This window comes from Podarcis filfolensis, assembly GCF_964270895.1.
Source record: "Podarcis filfolensis genome assembly, chromosome: 11".
Lineage (NCBI taxonomy): Eukaryota > Metazoa > Chordata > Lepidosauria > Squamata > Lacertidae > Podarcis > Podarcis filfolensis.
The window spans coordinates 57,149,121-57,175,608 of record NC_139613.1 but is presented as its reverse complement, the minus strand read 5'-3'; the positions used below and the strand labels follow the sequence as shown (position 1 = coordinate 57,175,608).

General features: G+C 41.5%; 1 protein-coding gene across 2 annotated transcripts in view; it reads right to left on the bottom strand.

Moving 5' to 3' along the window:
* LOC310744879 (transducin-like enhancer protein 1) overlaps nucleotides 1-26,488 on the bottom strand; it is a 77,444-nt gene that overhangs the window by 6,087 nt on the left and 44,869 nt on the right. For both annotated transcript variants that reach the window (XM_083576789.1, XM_083576790.1), the window contains exons 9-16: nucleotides 20,471-20,587; nucleotides 17,991-18,044; nucleotides 17,126-17,278; nucleotides 16,026-16,170; nucleotides 14,808-14,998; nucleotides 12,100-12,176; nucleotides 7,285-7,534; nucleotides 4,757-5,004 (exon numbers count right to left, since the gene is read on the bottom strand). In XM_083576789.1, coding sequence (XP_083432915.1) covers nucleotides 4,757-5,004; nucleotides 7,285-7,534; nucleotides 12,100-12,176; nucleotides 14,808-14,998; nucleotides 16,026-16,170; nucleotides 17,126-17,278; nucleotides 17,991-18,044; nucleotides 20,471-20,587 — 1,235 coding nt within the window. The remainder of the gene's footprint in view (nucleotides 1-4,756; nucleotides 5,005-7,284; nucleotides 7,535-12,099; nucleotides 12,177-14,807; nucleotides 14,999-16,025; nucleotides 16,171-17,125; nucleotides 17,279-17,990; nucleotides 18,045-20,470; nucleotides 20,588-26,488) is intronic.

The window sequence follows — 26,488 nt, the reverse complement described above, 5'->3', positions numbered from 1 at the left end:
TAAATGTTGGAAATGCAAAGAGACTGAAGGTACATTCTTTCACCTTTGGTGGACATGCCCAAGGATTAAGGCTTTCTGGGAGATGATCTATAATGAAATGAAAAAGGTATTTAAATATACCTTTCTGAAGAAGCCAGAGGCCTTTCTCCTGGGCATGGTCGGCCAATTGGTGCCAAAGAAGGATAGAACTTTCTTTATGTATGCTACAACAGCAGCAAGAATACTTATTGCAAAGTACTGGAAGACACAAGATCTACCCATCTGGGAAGAATGGCAGATGAAGGTGATGGACTACATGGAATTGGCGGAAATGACTGGCAGAATCCGAGACCAGGGAGAAGAGTCGGTGGAAGAAGATTGGAAGAAATTTAAAGTTTATTTACAGAAACATTGTAAAATTAAGGAATGTTAGAAGGATGTTGGAATGAAGTTATGTGGTTTTAGCAGAAATGTTATAAAGGATTAAGAAAAAACAGACTGTTAATTGGTGAAAGGAGGGAAAGTTAAGTTATATTATATTAAGATAAATTACAGGACAAAAATTGGAAAAGAGGGAAAGGATTTGCTGAAATAGCTAACTGAACTAGAATACAAAAAAAGGAGGTGTGAGGAGGTCAAGGAAACAAGCAAATGAAAGATAAGTTATGGGAAGGTTCGTTGTGTTTTTTAATTGTTTCTATTTTTCTGTTTTTTTCTTTTTCTTTTTTTTCTTTTTTTATTAAGATGTATTGTACTGTTTTTGTTTAATTTGGTGTTTTCTTCTTTTTTCTTTTTGTAACCTCTAAAATTTTAATAAATATTACTTTAGAAAAAAAAATAGAAAGTGCAAGTACGTGTAAGACTGTTCAAACAACAGGGGATGTGAGCAGAAAGAACTACAAAGCCACTCCTGGAAGTCATTTCAGACATTACATTTATCTCCATGCATCTTAAAAGTCAATTTTGCAAGGCTCGTGTGTCTGACCATTCCAAAGTTAAATATATGGGAGTCTTGAACAGTGTGCTTTTCGCACCTCTTTTCTCTTTTCTCTGTTCTCGAAAGTAACATTTATAAAGTGATTGTGTAATGCTGTGATTTATCCTTCCAGTGAACAAGCCTCACTGTCTGACAACAGCGTTCACTTACTGAAAAGGTCTGGTCCACTATGCAATTAACACAGTAAAGAAAGACTGAAAACCAGTTGGTGCACAATTATGGATTGCGGAGAGCAAAGCTAAGACAAACACAGATATCAGGAGCAAATGTGTGGCTCTTTAGACACAAGGCAGAATTCCTCTCATGGGCCACTCCACAACACCTCATGGATCACACACAAGCAGAAACTGCAATTAGGCATATAATCGCCATCCAGATAATATAAGCATTTTTTAAATAAAGAACATGAACTAACACTGAGTATACGTCTTAGCAAGGGAGTGCTTCGTTGTAGTTTTAGAAGCAAGATATTCAGCTGATCACAGTTTCCAGGAGTCAGGATTTAGGATTTCAGTACCCTGAAAAGCTCTTTGCCCTTTTCCATTACTAGCAAAAAGCAGGGGTGGGGGGGGAGAGAATAAGTGGAGGCATGGAAAGCTGCTTGATTTGTATAAAGGCGACAGAGGTGGCAAGTTTTGGATTTACTTGAATTTTGAACTACCTTGCTGTAGAATTTTGACATTTTCTTTAAGTGCCATGTTCACACAGCCCAGTTCATAATTAAGATGACTCATTCAGCCTGTAAGTGTCCAGAAATGCTAAGTAGCGAAACTCTGATGCTTTAAATAGCCACTCATTAGTATCAAGACAGGTGCAAATGTCGGCTGTGCTTGCTGAGATTTATTGTGGGCTGCTGCCAATTGAGTTGAGATGTATGAAAAGTTGGTCTTGTGGTCCACCAAACACTGTCATATTATAAAGCTATTTTGAGCAGTTAAAAGTCACTGCCTTGCCAAGACATTCACATTGAGGTGTGCGTACACATTCATTCTTTAATCCTGAAGGCCTGAAAGGAAATTACTTATGTGGACATTATGTTAATCACACTCCCTACCTTCCAAACCTGGAAGTGTTAGAGACTTCGAAAAGAAAAGTCACTTAGCCTCTGGGGGGCTGGTGAGAGAAGGCTGATCAGCTGCCAAAAACATACTAGGAAAAGAACACACTGGATTTGTGAGCTAATTTCTAATTTTTATTTATCTTTTAGTTAAATAGAAGATTTAAGAGCTGCCTTGTGCATTTGTACCTATACTGTCAATAGCTTTGGGTTAGCTCAACATTAGTATAAGCATTAAACGGGTGTTGTTGTTTTAAAAAATACTGGTTACTGGCGGCAAAAGGTACTTAATGCCAAGAGACAGAAGCTGCAAACCACAAAGTTTCGGTTAGCTGGCTTCTACCTACAGCAGAAATGCTGAGGCCTTTTTCAAAGATATCCAGCTGGACAGTGTAAGACTTATATCCTTGAATTCACACCAGAGGAACTGGAATAGTTTCTGAAAGAGTTCTGAAGTAGAAATGACCATGTTGAAAGATGGCTTGAGCTCAGCTATTAGCAGATGCCAGCAGCACACAGCTAACTGGAGCTACGTGCATTCTTAAGGGATGAGAGCTCTCAAAATGCATCATTTTATTGACTAAAAAAGGGTTTATTTCCTATAGCCAAAGTCAGTACTTTAGTATATGTTTCCTACCTTACTTAACTGGATTTTAAAAGGAGTCATTTTAAATTCTCACCATATTCCATGCTTATTATTTTTTAAATAGCAAAACAGAACACCAGGAATGTCTCAGTGATGCAGAGCAGAAACGTAGCTAGCTGGCAGGGCTGAAGCAGATGAGTGTTGTGGGTTGCCCTGAGGAATATGGAACAGGAAGTGGCATAGTGTCCAGGAGGGGAACCAAGAAAGGATATGGGTTGTAGTGCAGTAAGCAGAAATAGGCAAAGGTATTTAGGTGCACCAGGCAGGTAACTTAAAAAAGGTCAGATGGGAGGAACCCAATCTGAAAGAGCCCATTATAAGACAACAAAAGTGATAAAGGAGCAGCCCATAATATGCTCTAGGGGAGAAATAGAGGGACAGGGAGTGCCATAATTTCACTATAACACTGTCAACTGTCCCTGATGGAAGCAAATTCAATTGGAAATTATTCACTCTCTCATTATTTGCAGACATACCAAAGGACTTTTTTTGTTCTTCGTTTCCCCTGATGCACTCTATGCCAAAAGCAATTGAGGGCAACCAGATAACCTGAAAATGAGCTATTAATATTCTGGCCATTCAGCATTTTCAGAGGGGTCTGCAGAGCACACCTGCTGTGCTTTGAGGAAGCAAAGATGACAAGCAGCCAGTTTTGGGGTTTTTGTCTGTTTTTTTGAAAGCTAGAGCTGTTGATTTGTGACTACATGTAAATAAACAACATTATCTAAATCTGAGCTAGGTGAGTGACTGCTGGAAACATGGTAGATGTTTCCAAATTTCCCATGAGTTTGTATCCTGAATGTGACTGGTCATGCTGCCACCGCACACATAACTAGGCTTTTTCCATGCTCTGGAAGAGCGGTTTGTGGAATGTAGGTATAGTGGAGGGGAAAAGGTACTGCACTGCACACTTGGCACTAAAACCCAGAAGGATTTGAGGCCAAAGGTAACCTAAATTTTGCACCAAGAAAATCTCAATTCTCAACAAATTATGCAAATGAAGAAATGCTGCATCATTTATTCTACCTTTTTTGCTAGTTTGCATAATTTTTTTGATAGGCATGGAGAGCACTGAGCCCATTCCTCTCCTGTTGAGAATCTTGTTCAGGCATTTTTCAGGCTTCTGGGTTTCAGTGTGCATTATTCACACACTTTTGAGTATACACTCACAACCACAAGTGCTAGAATCTGGTTATGTAAACAAACAAAAGAAAACCAAGGTTCCCTAGAGGCTGAATTCTCCATCCATATCCAAATTGTGCAGCTTTCCAGAGCTCTCATTGAATTGTAGAATACACACAACCCTGCAAAGGGCAGCTTGAAGATACATGTATTTTGCTTCAGACACGTTTACAGATGAGACAGCAGATGAGGGGAAAAGTGGTGAACTGATTCAGCAAGGAAAATGGCTAAGCACATGCACGAACTTCTGAGCTAGGAGCAAGGAAAACAAGAAAGGAGGGCATCGCGACAGGACCCTTCCTGGCTTGCTAGTTGCCGTACAAAGGGAGATTCAGAAGCACAGCCTTCTGATTGCTGGAAGTAATTAGAATTTTATGTCTGCTGACCTCTGGAGTCATTGAGGGGGCAGCGGCATTTCTTCCATCTCTGCTGGCTGCCCTTTCCCCCAAACCACTTCTCTGGCTATGATAGGCTTCTGTAGCCACAATGGGTGTATTTGGTAGAGTTCTTGGCATTTGATGGCCTCAGGACATCTCTAATGCACTAGTTCCTCCCTGAAAAGCTACAACTGCCCTATCTTATGAGCTTAGTTCAACTGAAATGGAACAGAATACAAGTGGTTGATGACGGTGGCAGTGACTGTGGGATCCAACAGAAGGAATGGGTAAGGCTACAGGAACAAGAAGAACAAAACTCGATTTGTCTCTAAACCCAGACAATTTCATAGATCTCTTAGGAAAATCTTGCTGATTTGCCCCAATGGCCAGCCCACTCTGAACTGCTAATTTAGGCAATTTAGCACTTTCAGTCATGACAGTGTAATACTGCTGCATGGTAACTGCACATACAAAAGGGGGGGAAATGGAAGGAAATTGGCTGAAAAGCAGCAACTAACCTGACCAATGTCTGATTGTGCAGATCCCAGACTGCAATGTTCCCATCGCTACAGCAGGAGAAGCAGACCTTGGAATCAGGGCTGATTGCCAGAGCATAGCAGGCAGGAGCCGAGGACGTCAACTCTGCTTTTATACGTGGAGTTGGAGCTGCCAGGTCCCAAATGGATAACGTGCTGGCTTCCCCGCCAACAATCAGGGTGCATCCGTCGGGGAGCAATTTACATGATCGAATGTAGTTATCTCTGTTCTGTGGAGGTACAAATCTCAATGACATTAATATACATTCTCTGCAATAATGCCAATGGTAATGTTTTCATCCGATAGCCAGACTTTAAGCACTGTAAGTTCTGAAGCTGAACCTCACTGGCCTGGCATGGACAATCATTCTAAGTTGCATTAGCTTCAGGGCTGAGCACTCTTCCTTTCACCCTGCACTGGCTTTGGCATGAAGGTCTTGTTTTGTATTAAGTCAGAGCTCCCTGTTATGTCCTAGCCAATGAACTCTGAGTTAATGTTGAGCTAACACAAACCAGGGTAATAAGCCAGGATCATGTCGTCCTTCAGCTCAGAAGAACTCCAGCGTAATACAAAGCAGGATTTTCATGCTAAAGTTGACATACAATGGGTAGAGGGAATGGTGAAGAAGGAGCACTCAGCACCCACTTCATAAACCATGGTTTATGTAGCTCTGCACAATCATCTGAACAGGACATATAATTTCCAACCCACACATATCACTGCCAGTCCTGCCTTCTACTGTTCACATCTAAGCAGAGACAGCAGTTAAGAAAATTCAGTGAATTTCTCTCTTGAAAGCATAGCTCTTTATATTGTTTTCAATATGAGCAATGACAATTCTAGCATCTTATTGCACATTAAGTATCTCAAAAAGAACCCGATCCAAGATAAGTGTTTGTTTGTTTTCTAACAGTGTGGTGCAGTGCTAAAGAAATCACTTTGGACAAAATCAGTGCGCCCTCAGTGGTTACAGAAGCTCTCTTTGATAATTAATATCCCAAGTTCCTAAGAACACCTGTTGCTGAAAAGCTTGGGGTGGGGGACTCAAGGAATGGAAAACCCCAGGCTCCAGCTATTTCAGGTTTTAGTCCATAAACGCAGCAGTTGTCATTATGCTCATTTTCAGTAGTCACATTAAGAGTGGTAAAAATTCTGAAGCAGCCAAGAGGATAAAACTAGTAACAAATCATGCAGTGCAAGTAAGGAGAAAGCAATTATTTTTGTGTTTGTTTGTGCTACACTTCCCTTAATTCAACAGAGCCAAATTCTGTCATGGCAAGAGACTGTTCTTTTCTGACATCAATATTTGGTGTCAGGTAACATTGTGGCAGTAGAAAAAGACACATAAAGGGGACAGTAAGTATAGGACTTGGCTTGAACACCCCCATTAAAAACTACCATCAACATTACTGTTTTCATAGAGCTTCATGGAGTCAGTTTCAACTCTCTGGTTCTGTTAGCAGAAGCCCATGCAAAGGGTTTCCCCACTAGGGTTGTTTCCCCCTTCCCCTGTGCAACCCCCCCCCCAAAAAAAAAAAAAATCAGGAGAAGCTCCAGAACAGCATGCAAAGAGGAAGAACAGTCTTCCACCATGGAGCCTCCAACACAGTAGTGTTCCAAAATGCACCTTGGGAGTAAGGCCTTTTTATAATACCTTATGAAAGGTTCCTAAAATATTAATGATAAAAGTTAAGTATTTGGTACAAATGCCACATTTGTTAAGCCATTCCTTCGCCATTTTACATCTGGCAAACAGTTCACCTAAGATCAGCCTGAGCAATCCTTAACACAATCAAAGTTAAACTCCGGATTTGCTGCCCCATAAGAGTTTCACTTCTTCACTGCCCGCTTTCTGGGGGTACAAAATTGTAAAGGCTGCAAAATGGGTGCCAAAATCAACAAGGGAAAATGAAGCAGCTGTAGAAGATGGGCGCTGGTTCTTGCAAGGCTTGAGAGCAAGAAACCAGTTCTATCTGCCATTGCCATGTAGAAGCAAAGCAGAGATAGGGAACCTTTCTTTGCCTGAAACTGCTTGCTCTTTGGGGCAAACTTCAGGGGGCTACCTGGGCAGGGCCAAAGGCCAGAGTGGATGAAACAAGTAGGCTTGTTTATACACCCACCCTTACCTCTCTGAGCTCCAACTAAGAAAGCAAGGTTCAGGGCCCAACAGGTATTTGATCCTTGGCTTGGTTTCTCTGAAGCTCCATTGTTTAGCTTTTATTACTTGCTGTTTAAAACATTTAACTTTCATTTTTTACTTAGGGGTCCTTTTAGGGCAGTGGTTCTCAACCTGTGGGTCCCCAGAGGTTGTTGGACTACAACTCCCATCATCCCTGAGCTCTGGCCTTGCTAGCTAGGAGTGATGGGAGTTGTAGTTCAACAACATCTGAGGACCCACAGGTTGAGAAAGGCTGTTTTAGGGGGTTCAGATGTTAGCCAATGACCTAGTTAAATTCACCAGGTTCCTATATTTCAATACTGGACTCCAGTTTCTATAGGATAAACTTACCAGACAGTCCAGCTGAGAAACAGGACTCTTGTTGCCAGGCTGGCTGATATCCCAGACTTTGACACATCCCTTCCCACCAGTGTACACGTGCCTTGTTGGGTTGCTGATGGTGACAGCACACACCACTTCCCCGTGATTCAAGGTGTTGATCTGGCGAGCATGACGCGGTATTCCTGGTCCAATGAGAGCATCTGGGGGGAAAGGAACTGGCTGCATCTGACCATCTGCAGTAACGTGAAATGAGTATGCTCTGTTTGGGTTGAAAAGAAGAAGGTGGGAGGGGAAGCCCCAAGTCACATAGCTGGCCTATTTCAGTTACTAAGTCATAACTGTGTACCAGTTCACACTTGCAAGCAGGGTAGATGTTGTGGAGCAACTCAAAGAAAGCTCACACTTGTGCAATGCCGGTGACGTGCCTTCTTTCCACACAACTGCCACCTGGCTTGGGAAATAGCCACGTGGGCACAGTTTTGATGCAATGTTGTATTTGCAAAGTGAAAATGTTATTTTTAGTTCCTTGCCTCCTCCAGCAATTCACACATATCAATTCCTGAGTGCAAAACGCAAATCAACATGAGCAGATGCCTAAATTTATCTGGAGAAATGCTGTCATGACCTTCCAAGGTACAGCATCTACCAGGCATGCAGAAGATCCCTGGGCTCAACCTCTGGCATCTCTAGGTAAGGCTGGGAATGTACCTTGCCTGAAGCCCTGGAGAGGCTCTGTCAGTCCGTGTAAACAACCCGAAGCTAGATGGGCCAGTAGTTTGAGGCAGTAGACGGCAGCTTCCCATGCTCTTGTGATCAGATAGATTGAATAATGGCTTCAGTGCTTAATGATTACTTATCGTGGCCCTACAACATCTCCCCTGCCCCCTGAAAAAGGTCCTTGGCCATTCAGTGATTCACAGCAGATGCCAACACTAGATGATTTATAGGAAGGCATGGCTATTCAAGGGAGAGAGGGAGGAATCAATGCATTCACTTGCTTAGAGGCCCGAAGCACATCACATGAACCAAGGGAAGTAAAATAGGAAATAAAGTGCTCTCCTCATCCACCTCATACTTTCACTTACTGCTAGTTACCCATTTGCTAGATTCTCTGTAGGGCTTAAAATATTGATTATGCAATTTAGTTAGTCTGCGCTCCCTTTTTAAAAAAAACAGAAGAAACTCAGCCAGGGACCTATCACCATCAACATATAACCGAAATTAGTTTCCTTCTCTCAACATGCTGCCAGAAGACGTTTGAACTACCTGGTCAAGTAAGACACATTGGCCCCATTCAGACCTAACAATTGCAGTTTAATCCATGGCCTATTAGACAGAAGGAGTGGTGGGCTATGCACTTCCTCCTCCACAGTGGCACTGAAGCTGGGCACATAAAAGGATGAGAAGAGAGGGAGTGAAGATAGAGTGCCTGAGCACAAATCTCATTCTCAGTCTATGGTGTGTGGGGTCACACTAATAAACTATGGTTCATTAGACCAATATTGTTATATCGGAAGATCAACATGACCACATACCATTTTCACTATCCAGATTTGCACAAGTTAGGAAGCTGTGGGATCACACTGATTACTACTTTGTATGGAGGTGAAATTACAAAAGGCTGCACCAGAATAAACCACAACTACAACTAGACGGAAAGATGGAAATAAACTAGAAGCTTAGAAGGAAACTCTTTTGGAAAGAAAATAGGCTACAGCCTTGGTGTCTAAAAGGCAGTCTGGGATCTCTTGCATGAAAAATAATTTGGGAAGCAGTACCTCAAAGAACAAAAGAGCAGTGATATGAGCTGGAAAAAATGTAAGTGCTTTAATTTTCCATGTTCATTACTAATGATAAATAGATGCCAACTGAAAATTGAATGCTAGGCAAGCTTGAACAGTTTCAAAGTTTTTAGCTTTGCTTACTAAATAAAAGTAAAATAAACATGCTAAACTAGAGCACTCTCTAGGGCATCAGTAACTTTTCTAATGTGAACTGTACGTGTTCCATACAAAGAATACTATGCAAATTAGCCTAATTTGCACTGCAAATTTTTCTGGTTCAAAATTTCTCCAGGAAACCCACACCACTGTACAAAAGGACACCTAACTTTTTAGGTCAGCTTACAATTGGCCAAAGCCACTACGACTCTTATCCTATGCATTTTTTACCTTTACCGTTCTATGCATGCTGTCTTGGAAGTTTCACTGTGTACAAGGATTACTATATAAAATGGCAAGCAGTAGAAAGGAGACTATATTTTTGAAAAGAAGCTTACAGTATGTTTGGATGCTAAGGGCCAGGCTATTTAAAAAAAAGTTGTGGGCCTTACATTCTGTTAACATGTTGTCAGGTGGTAGAGGAGAAACAGGAAACAGGTTGTCCAGAGGGAGTTCTTTCAATAGCAGCAGAATGGAAAACAAGAGTGTGTTCCTAAGAGGCTGATTTCTTTTTAAAAAACAGCAACCAATTCTATTCTAATTGTCATCAGCTTGTAGAAAAATGCTATTTTCAGGAAAGACAGAACTAGCACACAAGGCTTTAAAACAAACCCAAACATAAGGCAACACACAACTTGCTCTGGGTATGAAATAATAGAGCACCAGTCAGCTGAGACACGGAGGGAGTTGCAGTTATTTGTTTGGGAGGGGAATGGAAATCTCCCCCCTACTAAGAAGAGGATACACAGCAAGGACGCTGCATCCCATTTACAAAATAAATTCAATGTGACATCTCGATTTGTGTGCCTGAAAGAAGCAAGCTTTTCAGACTGAAGCTGAAAACTCTCCTGCTGTCAATATGAATCTGTGGCAGACGGTGCATTATCTGTACTCCTACACCAGAAATTTTCAATAGACTTATCTATCACAGATAAGGATATGCCATCAGAAAGTTGCTATGGGTAACTGAAGGCATCCCGCTGCCTTGGGGTGATCAGGCGTAGCGTCAGCCTCGTTTCAAAGGCAAATAATGAAAGGAGATCAGCTCAGCACCTAGGATTTTCAAAGTTTATCTTGTCTATTTATATAGTACGCACAGGCTAAGATGGAAGCTGCGTCCAGCAAAGAGAAAGAGAGAAAGAGAGGGGAGGGGAGTAGAACTAGGTATTATGGAGTATTGTTTTTAAATAAATTCTAAGAAACATGGGCCAAACAATAACAGCCACTGGGTTATTGAAGTGTTTAGGACACCAAAGGTCCTTAGCTTCATATTGCTGTTGGTTTTAGTTTTTTAGCACCGGACATTTTGCAAGCATGCAATTTAAACAATCACAACAAATTATCCTGGTCCATTAGGGCAAGAGGGGCACTGCCCACCCTAAAGCCTCAAAGCCTCTCTGCTCTGTACATTCATATTTGATACAGTACCGCACATTACAAGACACTCTGGACATGCTTCCTCTCCTGTGCTGGCCAATCACATCTCTGGGCAGCACAGCCAATCACAATCACCTCTATGCCCCATTCAATGTCTCCAGGAGTGGCAAATTTCAGTGGGAGTACCAGGGAACCCCTCTGAACCTCCATGTTGATTTTGTTTCTTGGGGAATTAACTCCTGTCAATCCAAGTCCCTCAGAAACACCCTGGCAGTGCCCCAGCGTTGGGGCAGAGCTAGTGGGAGACTCCCCACCCAATCAGATGCATGTCTTTGCAAGCCTGTGTTCCATTCAATCCAATCCAAAATCAGGATATTGCCAGATATAAGACTTTTTATTTTGTTTTCCCCCAATTTATCAGTATTATACTTATATCCATTCCACCTTTCCTCCAAGGAGCTGAAAGTAGCATACATGGGTCGTCTTTCGCCTCATGCTTTCCTCACAGTAGCCCTGTGAAGCAGTTTAGGCTGAGAGACAATGACTGGTGCAACGTCACACAGGGAGTTTCACAGCTGATTTTAACCCTTGGCTCCCAGGTCTCAGTCCACTTTATATCTCTCCATTCCACATTTGGGGTGGTGAGGAATGCACAATAGTTCCCCATAAATCTGTCCCCCTGTTAACAATCCTGTGTGGCACTTTTAAGATGAACTAATTCAGGCTGCAATCCTATGCATGCCTATCAGGGAGCGAAGTCATGGAATCCAGTGTGGTTTACTTCTAGGAAATGCATAGCTTCTTTGGCATGAACCCACACAAGAAACTGAAAATTTAGTGAAGTACTATTTCTAAGACTATAATGCCAAAGTGTCCACAGTAGCACTGCAAGGGATGGGGATGGGGAGAAACCCCAACAACCTGGCTATTCCTCTAGGTCTAGTGGGCATCAGCTGCCACTGCTGTGAATAACCACACAGGCCAGAAAATAAAGAAGTAGAAGCTCTCAAAATCTACATGCAAAAGCCACGAATGGCATGGAATGCACAGCCATGTTTACATGCAAGTGAGAAGTACAGATTCCCATTTTAATGTTTCCTAAAAATTAAATAATCTTCAGATCATACTAAAATTAGAAACAGGAATTCCTATCTTCACAGGAGAGGTTTTCAGATTAAAAACAAATCAAAACAAGGACATATTTTCTTTATTCCACCCAAGTACTAAATTCCTCCTCAGCAGTCTGGTGAGGCAAAGTTCTAGGAAAAGAGAAGCAGATCTTGCCAATTGCTTCTAACATGCCAACGAAATGGCATGCACTAGTAATAAAAACAGTATGAAAATGCTATTGGTGATTGTATTTTGAACATCCTTATCAGCAGCTGGCTGTAACCTTTCTGGAAAATTCCACGGACCTTCCCCTGTGGAACTGTCATGTGTTGACAAAAGGTAAACAGAATGAGCTCTGGCTGATTTAGACTTAGTTATGCTGTCAGACATTACTTACGGTTTTCCTCCAGGGATTCCAGTCAGATTTGGAGGGATGCCGGGTACTCGCATATGAGGAGGAGGATCAAATCCAACCTGATAATGAGCAAATAGATGCCTCAGAACTCGCTGACCATTTAGAAAACACACTTTCCCCATTGGCTGCACCAGAACAAAAAGCATTTGCATTCCCTAGCCACTGGGCATGCTCAGCCTTCGCTGGGCTGTTCTGCAAATCTCCTGCCCCTCCTTCTGTTTTTGTTTTTGTTTTGTGCAAACTTGCTTATACTTCTCCCTTCTGCAGGGCTGCTGCCATTTTGGCTACATAAGCAATGGCTCTCACAGCATGAAGCTCAAGAAAGACATGCATTGATTTTATACCTCATGTGAATGTAACAATGAAATGGCTTGTTCAAAACCCAAGTTAACCAGATGTGTGGGCCTGTTTATCACCGGCCAAGGCAAATAGGTGCTAAATTATATTCGTGCATGCCTCATTTTGTCGTTGACAAATCATGCATACAACAAAGTACATCGAAGCCTTGATCAACTTTACTGTATTGATTTTATCTGCAGTAAATATCAACACTTTTGAATTTATAATTCCTTTGTAGTGATGAAGAGAATGTGGATTTTTGTTATAAACAAAACAGTTTAATAATGAATGATATTGTGCACCACAAAAAGTAAGTGTGTGTGTTCAAAGGTTATAGACAAGACATAAGTCTAAAGCATGTTTCTGAAGGCCTTGAAAAACCACATATTGGCTTCATTTGGACATAATGGGAGATCTGTAGTGAGTTTGGAACATTTGTGCTTCCCCTTCCTCCTCTGGTGTGGCATGAGGTGTTTGGAAGCTTTCTCTTTTTCTAGACTTAACTGCAGTTTGCTATGTCATCCGAACCTTGACCAACAGTGGTTGATAGTCAGTTGAAGCAAGCCAATGTCTAGTCAAAGTTTATGACAGAGGACACCAATCAAATGCCTGTGAGTGCCATTGTGCTCAAGGCAACTTCCAGAGGTGTCCCAGACTCTATTATTATTATTATTATTAGTGGCACTGTGGCCTAAACCACTGAGCCTACGGCTTGTCAGTCAGAAGGTCGGTGGTTCGAATCCCCATGATGGGGTGAGCTCCCGTTGTTCAGTCCCTGCTCCTGCCAACCTAGCAGTTTGAAAGCACATCAAAGTGCAAGTAGATAAATAGGTACTGGTCTGGCGGGAAGGTAAACGGCGTTCCCATGCATTGCTCTGGTTTTGCCAGAAGCAGCTTAGTCATGCTGGCCACATGACCCGGAAAAACTGTCTGCGGACAAACGTTGGCTCCCTCGGCCAGTAAAGCAAGATGAGCGCCACAACCCCAGAGTCATTTGCAACTGGACTTAACTGTCAGGGGTCCTTTACCTTTACCTTTTTACTACTACTACTACTACTACTACTACTACTACTACTACTACTACTAAAAATAAGTCTCTAACCCTCGTAGAAAGCAGGTTATGGGGCAAAATGTGCAGGTACCGTCTAAGTGATTTCTGTGAAAAGAGAGTGGTATAGCTGTATTGTATACTTTTCCTGGAACTGAGGGACGTTCTCTGTTATTATCAGACGGCAACAGAATCAGTGTGCATGTAAGTGAGAAATCAGCTGACATTACCATGGTAAACCTAAGGTTGCTGGGGGGGATAACTGTCTCTCTAATTTTGTGTTATACCATGCTCCACATGGGAGCCATTTCGTGTTATGCCACACCCTCTCTATGGTAGCAATTTTGTGGCTGCTGCCTCCAGCACACTCTCAAAATTAAAAATGCATCCATTAGTCCAAAAGAGTTGGCATTCCCTGGTTTATGAAGTCCACTTGTTTCAACTAACCACAATCAAGATTAACCACAGTTTAAGGTTTGGATGATAGCTGAGGAAGCAGAATCTTTCCATCTCCGTCATGGCTGTGATGGAGGAGCCCAGGATGGAGCTCTTGAGCCGAAGATTTGCACACTCTCATAAAAACTAAACTACAGTTTAATGCTGCACCTGAACTTGCCACAATTTCACACAAATCTCACTACATGATGAAATTGATCCACATACTGAGGAATTTGGAAGACTAGGGTCTCAAAAAGCCAAGACAATATGTGATGGATGTGAGCTTCTATGATATATCACTTCCATTACAGAACAGTCTACAAGGAGGAGGACCCTCTATTTCAGGGATGGGGAAGCTGTTGCCTTCCATGTATTTGTTGGACTACAACTCCCATCATCTCTGATGGCTGGAGCTAATGGGAGCTGAACAACTTCTGGAGAGCTACAGGTTTCCCATCTTTGCTCTATTTCAATGATACGAAAACAGAAACAGAAAAATAAAATCCTGTTTGCAACAAAATGAATGTCAGATACTCACTAAGTGTATATATCTTCTTCCCCAGGAGAATAATCAAGTGCTCAGCAAACCAATGAAACAATTTTATGGTTTCAAGCTACCTTTTAATGGAGCAAGGCAATGAAGGCTGCTTTCAAAAACTAGACAGCATGCATAAATAGGACAGATACACCCTTCACTTTTTTAAATAAGGGGGAAAGTAGTTTCAGCTGCTCCTGCCATGAGCCACACAGCTGAGCAGTAAAGTCTCTGGTGCTGTTCTATCCCAAGAGCTTGACAATGCCAAATGTTGCATAGGGGTTTCTCTCTGTGAGCCCTGTCCCCACCCAGTTCAGTTTGCAAGCCTACCATAGGGGATCGCCCATAGGCAACCACAGCGGCTGCGGCTGCAGCAGCACTCATTTGCGGGGACATGTTGTGTAGGCTGGCATAGGCTGCTCCTGGGCTGGTCAGCTCTCCATTCATGCCAGCATGTGGTACCATTCCAAACGGAGAAGGGTACGGTCCGGGAACAGCAAGAGGTGTCCTCAAGCCAGCAGCTGCAGTGCAATAAGAAAACATATTGATGCTCAGGACAGTTTCCTTTGTCATCCCTCTTCACAGAAAGCAACAGGCACCCTGGAATTCAACATGGGTGCTTCTTCCACAAAACCCAAACTATTGTGTCCACAGCGCTAGCTATAATCCAAACTGTGCTTAACATCATCTCCAAATTGCAGCTGTGCAGACCAGAACCTGCATATTTATGGATTCCAGAAACATGGGAGCAGAGGGGGCTGTAGCCCTCACCCCAAGGTTGGCCAGGGTAGTGGTGCCTAAGCCGTGTCCCCAACAATGATCGGGGGGCGGAGGAGATGGCTGCTATAGTAAAAGGAGACTGACAGGTAGAAGTGAGGGGAGGGTACAGCCTCCTTCTTCTCTGAAGCAAATAATATGCGTTAGAGTGTTCCATAGCTGAATTCCGTTAAGTGCTCTATAATTTTAACTTTGATCAATTACTAGTTTTCAAAAAAAATTATTATAGAACTGTGCATACAATTGTGATAAACCCATTTCAACAATACTGAATGTGATAGCTTTTAACATTTGCCCATTAAAGAAGCAGATGTAAAGAGGCACATGAAAATGTAGATAATATTCATCACATCCTGACTGCCTGCAGCATTCTCTCTCTCACTCCCCACAGCCCATGAGAAACACTTCCAGAGGTCGCTGGGCATATTTCTTTCGAGACTGGGCATAATTTATAACATTTGGTGCTGCAACCGACTGCAGTTAGCACACAGATGCACATGGTGCTGTTCTGTGCTTGTCATTATGCGCACTTCAACAAACATTAGCTGTCTCAGTCTCAAATATGGGATAATAGTTTCAGAAAGGAACTAGCACTTGGAATAATGATCAGAAATTCAAACTATGTTAGTATTTCAGAAGGCAGCAGCATGCAAACACATCAGAAACAGAGAGAGAGAGAGACAAGCTAGGGGAGCTATTAACACATCATTCTTCTTGATAATGATTGTAAGTATTCATGAAGGAAACAACATCAAAAGTGGTTTGTGTTACCTGCTTGGTTGACCAGAGGGTCCATTGATGGAGGTTTGCCAAGGCCTGGACGAAGGCCTGGAGTGGCACTGGTTCCCGGGGTTGGCACATCACTTCGTGGGGTTGGTGTGCTGGACTTCAGAACCGGTGTGCTGCCCTTTTCATGCTGGTATCAAGAAACATTGCTTTTTATCCAGGCCATGTTACACAACTGAGATGTTTAGTGCTAACTGCCTAATTCTCTAGACTTATTTTCCTAAATTCCAAGGAACATTAGCAGCATTTATGCTGTATGTGAAAGTGAGAGCTTTTAAATTAGGATTTAAACATCAGAGAGCGAGAAGACCAATTTAAATCATTGATATAAATCAAGATTCCAATTTGAAAATTCACATTACCTGTATAGCATACTAACTGGTTGCCATAACAATAAAAACGTAATGGTTTGCAACTAAATAGAGGTTGGGGCCGAAAAGTGATATATAAATAAAACATAAGAGATATAAATAAAACATAACATAACATTTAGAAAATCTAGGAGAATAGTCACAAAAAAAGCTAAAAAGAAATCAATGCTGCTTTGTCTGGTCGGGAGTCAAAATATTCATACATTTGGTTAACTGATCAGTTCAAATAATTGAAAGGTATTAAATTACTTTACAACATCACCCATGTACAGAAGGGTCAATGGATGATGCTAATGACAGAAGATCACACTGCTTGGATCCTAATGTGTGTATAAATATTGAATACTTTCTCAGATTAATCCAAAGGTCCTAGAGACAAATGTGTGTTTGACAATCTGTTGAGAGCTGCAGCCTAGAAAACTTAACTGTTTTGACTTTCAACAAATTAATTTGACAGAATTGCAATCCATATCTCAGTGAACTGAAAGGGCAAAATTCTTACTGATCTTGAGAGAGCTGGATTTAAACAAGTGTTTGATTAGAGGGCATTTCATTTATTATTTGCACAACCACCTTATGTTTTCTTAGGTGGTGGCTCACTCCCCCAATCTAACACCACCCCCTGACATGCACCATTTACACGTGAAGCTGAAATAGATAATTATTAGGCATCCAAATATACAACAGTGGTCAGGCCAGAGGGGTAACACTCACCAAACCGATTTCTTTGGATTTCATGGAAGTAGAACTTCCAGATGAGGCAGTGGACGCTGGGCTGCTAGAGGCATCTTTCTTCAAGAGGCGGTTCTTGTCTATGCCGTTCTCACGTGGTGAATGCGCAGGACTTGCCCGTGGAGATGAAGGGTCCTGGATGGTTTGCGGGCAGGGCAAAGGCAACAGCAAGCACAGAATTAAAAAGTTCCTGATACAGGGCTGCCTTCAGATGGCTTCTAAAAGTTGTATACAGTGGTACCTCAGGTTAAGTACTTAATTCATTCCGGAGGTCCGTACTTAACCTGAAACTGTTCTTAACCTGAAGCACCACTTTACCTAATGGGGCCTCCTGCTGCTGCCGCGCCGCTGGAGCACGATTTCTGTTCTCATCCTGAAGCAAAGTTCTTAACCTGAAGCACTATTTCTGGGTTAGCATAGTCTGTAACCTGAAGCGTATGTAACCTGAAGCGTATGTAACCCGAGGTACCACTGTAGTTATTTAGCTCCTTGACATCTGATGGGAAGTTGTTCTACAAAGAGAACACCCCTACCGAGAAGGCCCTCTGTCTAATACCCTGTAGCTTCACTTCTCACAGTGAGGGAACCGCCAGAAGGCCCTCAGATTAAGAACTCCAAAGCATCCATGACTTGTGGTGAAAGTATTCTGGCCTCTGCATGGAAAATCACTACTATTGTGCCTCACTCCCCTGTGCCTATCCAAGAGACCAGTGACCACAGGGAGGACTACTGTAGCTCAGATATTCAACCAGAGATAAGTAATCCACAACTTTCAGAAACATGGTGCAGTGCCTTGGAAAAAAAACCCCACTTCCAATTATATACATTCCAGTGCAAAGCAACTTACCTCATTGGACACATCCACGACCAAGTTGTCGTCGCTTTTGTCCCCATCACTGTCCTAAATTTGAAAAGAAAGTATTTGTTTTTGGTCAGTACACTTTGCTACAGTATGTCTATTCACTTTAGCTGTAAAGACCAAACATAAATACAGATCAAATACATTGCAAGCCCATGGCTTAAACAATACAAATAGAGATATAGAGATATAGAGATATAGATAGATAGATAGATAGATAGATAGATGATAGATAGATAGATATAGAGAGTGTTTTTTTTCACACAGAAAATGTTTAGGGGTACTCTCATTTTCCTACTCATATTGAAATACTGTCCCTCAATGAGGCCAAACTTAGATTCACAAAATGTTTAGGGGTATGCGTACCCCTGTGTCCCCCCAGAAAAAAGCACTGGATATAGATATATATAGAGAGAAGTGCATCTAGCATCTTCATTGTAGTTTCTGCTGTTTGCTGAAGATGCCCCTCTTTAGCCAGCTTCTGTTGTTCTGCTAATTTCTGTCATTGGTGGTGCTGCTACTGGGGGCTGCCTGGTTAGCACTGACCCATGACTTCAGCAGGTGGGGCTTTTCACAAATGGGGAACCACCAAGAGAAGGCTCTGTCATGGGTAGAGATGGGAAGTCCTGGGAAAAAAAACAGAAAAAGGGGGGCGGGGACCAGGTTTTTTCCGTTTCCCCCCAAAGCCTTTCCCCCCAGAAAATTTGGGGGAAAAAATGTGTAGAACATTCAAACTGTATCAAACTGTTTTTTTCAATTTTTTCCAGAAAAAATGGCTTTTTGGGGAAAAGGGGGGGCTGGTTCCCTCCCCCAATTTTTCTGTTTTTTTTTCCAGGCCATCCCATCTCTACCCATGACAGAGCCTTCTCATTGGTGGTTCCCCATTTGTGAAAAGCCCCACCTGATGAAGATTATCTGTCTTCCACCTTATTTTTAAAATGTATTTATTTGATTTTGATAAAGATACAAACAGTAGGCTTAAATGTAATGGATCATTTTTAAAGAAAGTATAATAAATCAATTTCGCTGATGTGTGGACATGGTCCTTATAATAAGGTAACACAAAGAAATATATAGAAAGCAATACAGTTAACCAAGATCTGTGAATGTTAAGCATAAGTTAATATGCATTTGAAAAGATATAAAATTGTTTTCTTTATTGCATGCAATTTTTTTAAAAGGTACCATATATCACCAAAGTTGTCTGTTTCATTTCCTTTTCCAAATGCTTTCATCTTGTATGTTGACTTTTCCACTGGGGCACTGGACCACATTTCTTGATACCACACAGTGTCTCCCTCATTACTGACTTCCAAGAGAAATTTAAAAATATTCCTGTTTACCCAAGCACTTGATGACCATATGTTACTATCCCTGGCAACCTTGAAATCATTGGCTGATAAATGTGTTTTTTAAAACATTTTCAAAGAATGTATTAATCTGTTGTTATAATATTTTATGATATCAATGTTTGTTGTCATTGGCTTCTTTGGGAAGATTATAAACTGAATTACTATTAGTAATCATTATTGTTCTGGGATGCTTTTACGTGGAATGATTTCACTTCTTTTCATAACTGTATAAACTGTTTTATTTGTTTTTAGTTGGATGAGTACATGATTGCAACCTTTCCTCGGACCTTATGGTGAATGACGGGTAAGAAATGAATGGATGGATGGATGAATCATAATCAGATAAAAAGAGAACATCAATTTCTGTACAAAAATAAAAACATACCTGACAAATGTGCTAGATCAGGGGTGGCCAACTCCCAAGAAACTGCGATCTACTCACAGAGTTAAAAACTGGCAGTGATCTACCCCCTTTTGGGGGGTTCAGGTCACTGATCTACCGGTAGATCACAATCTACCTGTTGGACGTTCCTGTGCTAGATAATCTGATATACAAGGTGGCACCTGATCTCCACTCTCCCATGAGTCTCTTGCTTTTGCTCTTCACCTGTAGGTTATACCATTCTCCTGTTTCTACTCTAGGAATCTCTCAAATGGTCTCCCATCCATAGAGCACACACTGCCAGACAGGCTTAGGTCTGGCAGCAGAACTACACTTCAGGCATTATCTGGGCTAAAGATATCCTATTGTTAGTATGGTTATCAAGGATCACAGAAGCAAGGTCATTCATTAACAAGAAAAAGCCCAGTTCAGACATAATGGCAGTCTTAATGACAGCACTCTTGGAATGATGAGAGCTACAGGTATCCTGGCAACCTGACAGAATTCAGAGAAAAAGTGCTGAGAGACCCAGAAGGTGGTGAGGAAAGTAAGGGAAAGAACCACAGTTCCTAACTAATAAGATCAAATTCTTGACATCCCTTTATGTGAAGCAAAAGTTAGGCTGCCAGTGTTCGCTCCTTCACATACATGACCATATGAAGCCCAGCTATGAGTTCCTCCATACATGCACAGTATCTGAAAGTAAGTTAATCATCGTTGACAGATTTACTTACATAGTGGCTCGAGTCCTTATCATCCACCTTTCTTTTTTTCATGTCATTGGAATAGTCAGGTCCATTCCTTCGTTTATCTGTGCTCCGCAGGCTATCAGGAACCAAGAGTGAGTTACTCTGTAAACACAAACACAAGGTAGTAGACATTTACCTTAAAGATCTCCTTGCACACATTTCCTAAGCTTGAAATAGGCACATGATACCCTTGCATTCATTTCCAGATAGCATTTCGCTATTCAAGTACATTAATTACATTTCCAGATAGTACTTTACAAACACAAAAACCTTAAAAGCAGATTCAGATACCCACAAAGCAGCTGTTTTAGGAAATAGGTTTGTGCAAGTCACCTGAATCAAAGAGCTTGTTATTATATATAGTCTTATTTGAATGCTTTTTATGGGGAGAAATTCAGGGGCGATTTACTCATGAAAAATATTTCAGCCAAGCATAAAGCATTTGTGCTTCTGAAAAGGAGTTTGTCTTAATCTCCTCTTAATTTACAGTCTGCCTTAAAATTTGCATTGCTAATGGTTAATATATTACTCCTCCTTTAAGTGAAAGCCTGTGGAAAGGAGCAGACAGCAGGCGTGCCAGCTCTATTTAGATCTCAGCTGAACAGTTAAGAGTGGCTCCAGTTTGAGGGTCACCAACCTTTTTGGTGCACATTTGGAAACTGAAGAAAACCACAGGCATCAGGCACACGACATCAAAATATATTTTGTTGTCTACAACAGAATGCTTCTTTCAAGCCTATTTTGGGCAGGGCAGGTGGAAGAGGAATTTGCAGATACCTGTGGCTGCCATGTTGTTCTAGATAAATAGAAATTTGATATGCCTGCATCTCTCTGTACTCAACAAAAATATTTACGTAAGAAACTGGTATAACAGAGGTGGGGAACATGTGAACCTCCAGAACCTTCAGCTCCCAACACACTTAGCTAGTATGGCCAATAGTCAAGGATGCTACGAGATGTAGTCCACCAGGATCTGGAGGTCCACAGGAGGCGTGGTTATTATTAAATTTGTGTACCACCCTTCATCTGAAGACCACAGGGCAGTTCACAACAGGTTCCCACCTTTCAACTATCAAGCCATACAAGAAGAATATAATACGTCCTTCAGATTCACGAATCTTTCCTGTTTTATACTTTACTCCTATATCGCTTTGTTTTAAATATGCTGTACACCAATCAGGAATGTTTTGTATTTGCAGCTTATAAATTATTGTAAGTAAATAAGCAAATGTAAGCTTTAATCTGCTTGTGTGTCATCCTACTCAGAGCAGACACAGAGAAATTAATGGACTTGAGTCCAATTATTTCAGTGAGTCTGCTCGGAGTATGACTAATGTTGGATATCACCCATAAGAATCATAAACTGAAGAAACACAAAGCAGTACGAAGCGAAATGACCTTACTGCCTAACTGATAAAACACACAAATGGTTGGTCTCAGCCAATTTACTGCTTAGCACTTCTTTAAAATAACAATAACAAAAAACAAAAAAAAACCCCACTTCCAACATAAAACTCAGAATGTGAAAGGAAGGCCAAAATGCAAGAGCAAGAACTAATTGTGTCCACAATCTACAGGCTACTTTCTTTTAGATAATGCTAAGTACAAACTGTTGACCCAAAGGGGAAGAGAGGCATTTGAGATATTTCTGGGTCACATGATAATTTGACATGCCTCCAGTTCTCATCTTCCCTCCAGCAAAAGCATTAAACATGTCACAATGGGTTCTTTTAAGTTCAGGATTAGCATATGCAAGAAGGGCAATTTGTTCAATGGTGTGTTAATGCCATGAACAATGCTGAATGAATGGTTGGCGGAGGGGGGAGAGAAGAGGGCTCTTTTCACAAAGACCTGACAAGCCTCATTTCTGAAAGTCATCTTTACAAGGAAGCATAATGCTAACATACTTTAACAAAAGGTATACCAAAAAAAAAATTCTACCCGCACCACTACTTCAAAGAAAACTGTTATTCACATATTAATAATTACACCTGAAAGCAAAAAAAAGGTAATATTACTAAGCGCTTCTCCCCCCCCCCCCGAAGACAACCACCCTAGGAGCTTTGTAGTCCTCATACACCAATTCTTAACAGCAAGGAGAAAAGAAAACAAGACAAACAAGGGCACCTAAAGCAATCTGAACTTTCTTCAGCACTCCAAGAATCACACTTTAAAAGCAAGCTTCAACCCCTTTTATTTCTGACTATTCAAGCTCAACACACACTAGGGATCTTACACAAAGCATATGGGAGGGTCTAATGAAATCAAGTAAAAAGCAGCTCACAGTCATGTCTTTACCGCAGTGTTCTGTGGCTGAAAAGGCAGGTTTGTAGGATCACTAAACTCATTAGCTTGAAATATACAAGGTTGGGTTTTTGTTTTCTACCCCCTGGGTGACTCAAGGAAACTAGGAAGGTTCAATGGAGAAACTGGGAGCAAATATTAAGTTCCCATTTTGAAAGATCTTTTAATACCAAAACACAAACATCCACACATATACTTTACAGAACGTTGCTAGCAGACAGGTATGTTTGTTTGTGTATAAGAGAGAGAGAGAGAGAGAGAGAGAGAGAGAGAGAGAGGGAGGATATAAGACCCACCAAGTGTGTAGAGATCCATATTTCATGAATATTCACTGTCCCTAGACAGCATCTCAATATATTCCACCCAGCCTTCACCATTACAACTTAGTTCCAGCCCCCCTAAAATTTCCTTCTCTGTTAAAATATCAATTCTTATTTGCAGGTGCTTATGCTTTGAACATTTTCCCCAAAATGTTTTTTGTGCTGCCACCACTGGTTTCTTTAAACCTCAGATCTTTTCCCAAGTCTTCCATGAAGCATGTGGTTGAAATGGGCATTCTTATCCCAAAGACTTGAAACCAATACCAAGTATGTTGAGGTGCATTTGTCCACCTCTGCCCTGGCTAAAACTGGAAATGAGTGGTCCCTTCTTTGGGGGCAATGCGTAAACTATCACCCTAAGCCCAAGAGATGACACTAAGTTCATGCTGAGCCTAGAAATCCAAGATCCCGCTGTCATTGGGAGTCATTTGTGATGACCTCAGAGGCATGTGGAGTGTTGAAAGAGTCTACACTGGGAAGGGTCCTGGGGGCACATGAGGGGCCCAAAATCCTCTTGGGAGGCCTGCGCCATTGGAGACATTTGCAAGCATCTGGTGGATGGAAAACCCTTGGCAGACCTAATCTAGCAACACATCTTGCATTATAAAAGAATGAAGCAGCTCACCATTATCACAGGACAATAGAGCTGAAAGGGGACAAAGGGGACAGCCCCCTGCAATGCAGGAATTACAACATTCATGCCAGAATTTTGCCTTGGGAAATATGGAACTTGATCAGACAAAAATTCTGAAATTTTCAGAATTTCAGAACTTTCCAGAGAAAAAGGCTGTACTTCATTGGGAAGTTTTATATTGGCAGGGCCTCAGGCTCAAGATTAGATTGAAGCTCCAATGACAGTGCTAACCATACTGAGCTAGATGGATCACTGGTCTGACTCAGTCTAAGGCAGATTCCTATTTACCTTACAACAGGACCCCAACGACTTGTCCACTGATACAGCTCTGATTTTTTCACTGCTTCACAGAAAACAAACACTCTCAAAATGGCTGGCACTTTCTATTGATCTACAGTGCTTACCTTATGAAATTTTGAAAGCACATTAATTTTTAATATCATGCATTGCAATTTGTAATACTAAGTATGGTTTGAAATCAATTTGGCATTGGTTACAAGACCATTCTCATAATCAGCATTTGCACCAGCACTATCTGTTGTAATGTTATCATAGCAATGCTGCTATAATTCCATAAGTAGTACAATACTGTGATTGAAAAAGCGGGGGGAAGAGACCAGTAGTTTCTCTTCAAATCAAGTGTTATAGAAATGTACTGACAGGTGTGACCAAGGATAAAGCTTTTTCTGAGGTGCTGCTCCGCGTATGGAATATTCTGCCTAGAACTATTTGCTTGCCACCTGTTTCACAGACTGATGCCAAGTGTTTTATTTTCCCTGAGTATTTGATGCGTACTTATTGTCACTGCTTCCCCTTTAATCTGCATTTTACACTTTATGTTGGGAGTGTGTATTGAGATTTCTAATGTTTAGTGAGGAAGGGCCACAGCTCAGTGGCAGAACAGATGCTTTGCATGCAGAAGGTCCCAGTTGAATTCCCCAGCATCTCCAGATAGATAGACTCAGAGAGAACCATTGAGATTTGCCGCCATCAGTGAAGACAGTAGCGAGCAATTCACTCAGTCTCAAGTAGTTTTACTATTTGTAAACTGCCTTGGGTGAGCAATAGGAAAAGCAGGATAGGAAGGCTTTGAGTAAGATTGGCAGCAACATCTAGATGACCACTGGATTTGCATGCCTGTATGCCTGCTGATCTTGTGTAGCCCCCTCCAGAGGCAATTTTCAAGGTTCTCAGTCCTACACATGGTGGCAGCTGCAGACAATCAGCTGGCTACGAGCAGGCAGTAGACATGTGGGTGTTCTGAGCAGCTGCCATGCTGTTCTTGAAACTCCACCTCAAGTTTGCTTGTTTGTTGGTTGGTTATTTGAATTTATATACTGCCCTATACCTGGAGGGGAAGCAAGCCCCCCCCCCTCCCCAAGACTTTCAATTTTAAAGACTGATCATGTTATGAAGATAGTAATTCTTTTTAAAATAAAGGTTTTGGTCATAGGCAGCAAATGGGAAGAGAGATGGTGAATAAAATATAACAATTTTTGTAAGAGTCTATGAGAGAAGCTGCTTTTGTACGGAAACCTGAGGTACCAAGAAGTCAAAATCCAGACCTTTTGCAGCAGCATCACCCAATTCTATCTTTTGAGATTAGGTTGTGTGCTTTCACGTAATCTTGCCAGTGTTATGGATACACAATGGATCGTGACTCAGTAGGATGTGAGATCATTCTCTGGAGTTTACCAAAGCAAAAGAATACAGAAATGTTTATGAAAAACAGACAATAAATCAACTCACACAACAGTGATTTGTACACACCCTGAGCAAAATATAGAGAGGAGCAACAGAGCTAGCAATGGGGGTGGGGAGGGGGGAAAGGGGGGGACACATACCCAAATATCACTTCTGACAGGCTCAGTGATAATGTTCATTCAGAAGAAAGGAAATGTGTTTGCTAATTTTGCTATCTTTTTTATTGTGGGATGAATCTTATCTTGGAGGCAGAATGGCAAAGATCTTCAGTTCCACTCAAGTTGCTAGTGATTTGCAACACACTGAAGTGAGTAATGAGAATAAATAACAGAAAAAATGGGATTGGGGGGACTGTTTCACTTAGGAACTTTATGCATTTCCTGCCAGAAGTACTTGCAGACTCACCAATAAGTTTGTCCAAAGTTATCCTCCATCCACTGTGGTATAACTACTGAAGCAGTGGTCAGGTAGAAATGAGCTAACAGTTCAAACTTCTGGCAATATAGAAGTGAAATGTGTATCGCCAAAGGAGGTCAATTGTGGGTAGGTTTTTTCCCCACCCACCATCATCAAGATGCCTTCAGTCCTACATTGCATTTTGCCTTAGCCCTAGGGTCAGGGCTCCCTCACAGCACAGCAGTTAGCAATGGAAGTGGCAGTCATATAGTGGGTTACTTGGCATAATAGCGCTGTACTTCCACAGGAAATAACTTTGAATACATACAACCCATACTTTTGTTGCCAGGTTATGGAGTCTTGACCACATTCGACTGTTTTTTGTTAAATCAGCAGCTAAACTACAGCAGTAATTATTAATATGGCTTGGTTGAGGTTTAATATTATGTATTTTGACCACTTTAGAATTCTAAAGAAGGAGCACTGTACAAACCATTAAATGAAATTACGCAAGTGTCAATTGCCTATGCTTCCAAAGCAAGCATCCTGATCTTTAGTATTTTCAACAGTTTATTTTGTTGCAATTCTGCTTTAAGGAGTCTTGTGCACTTTGGTAGAAAGGTATAGTTATAAAATGGATTGATA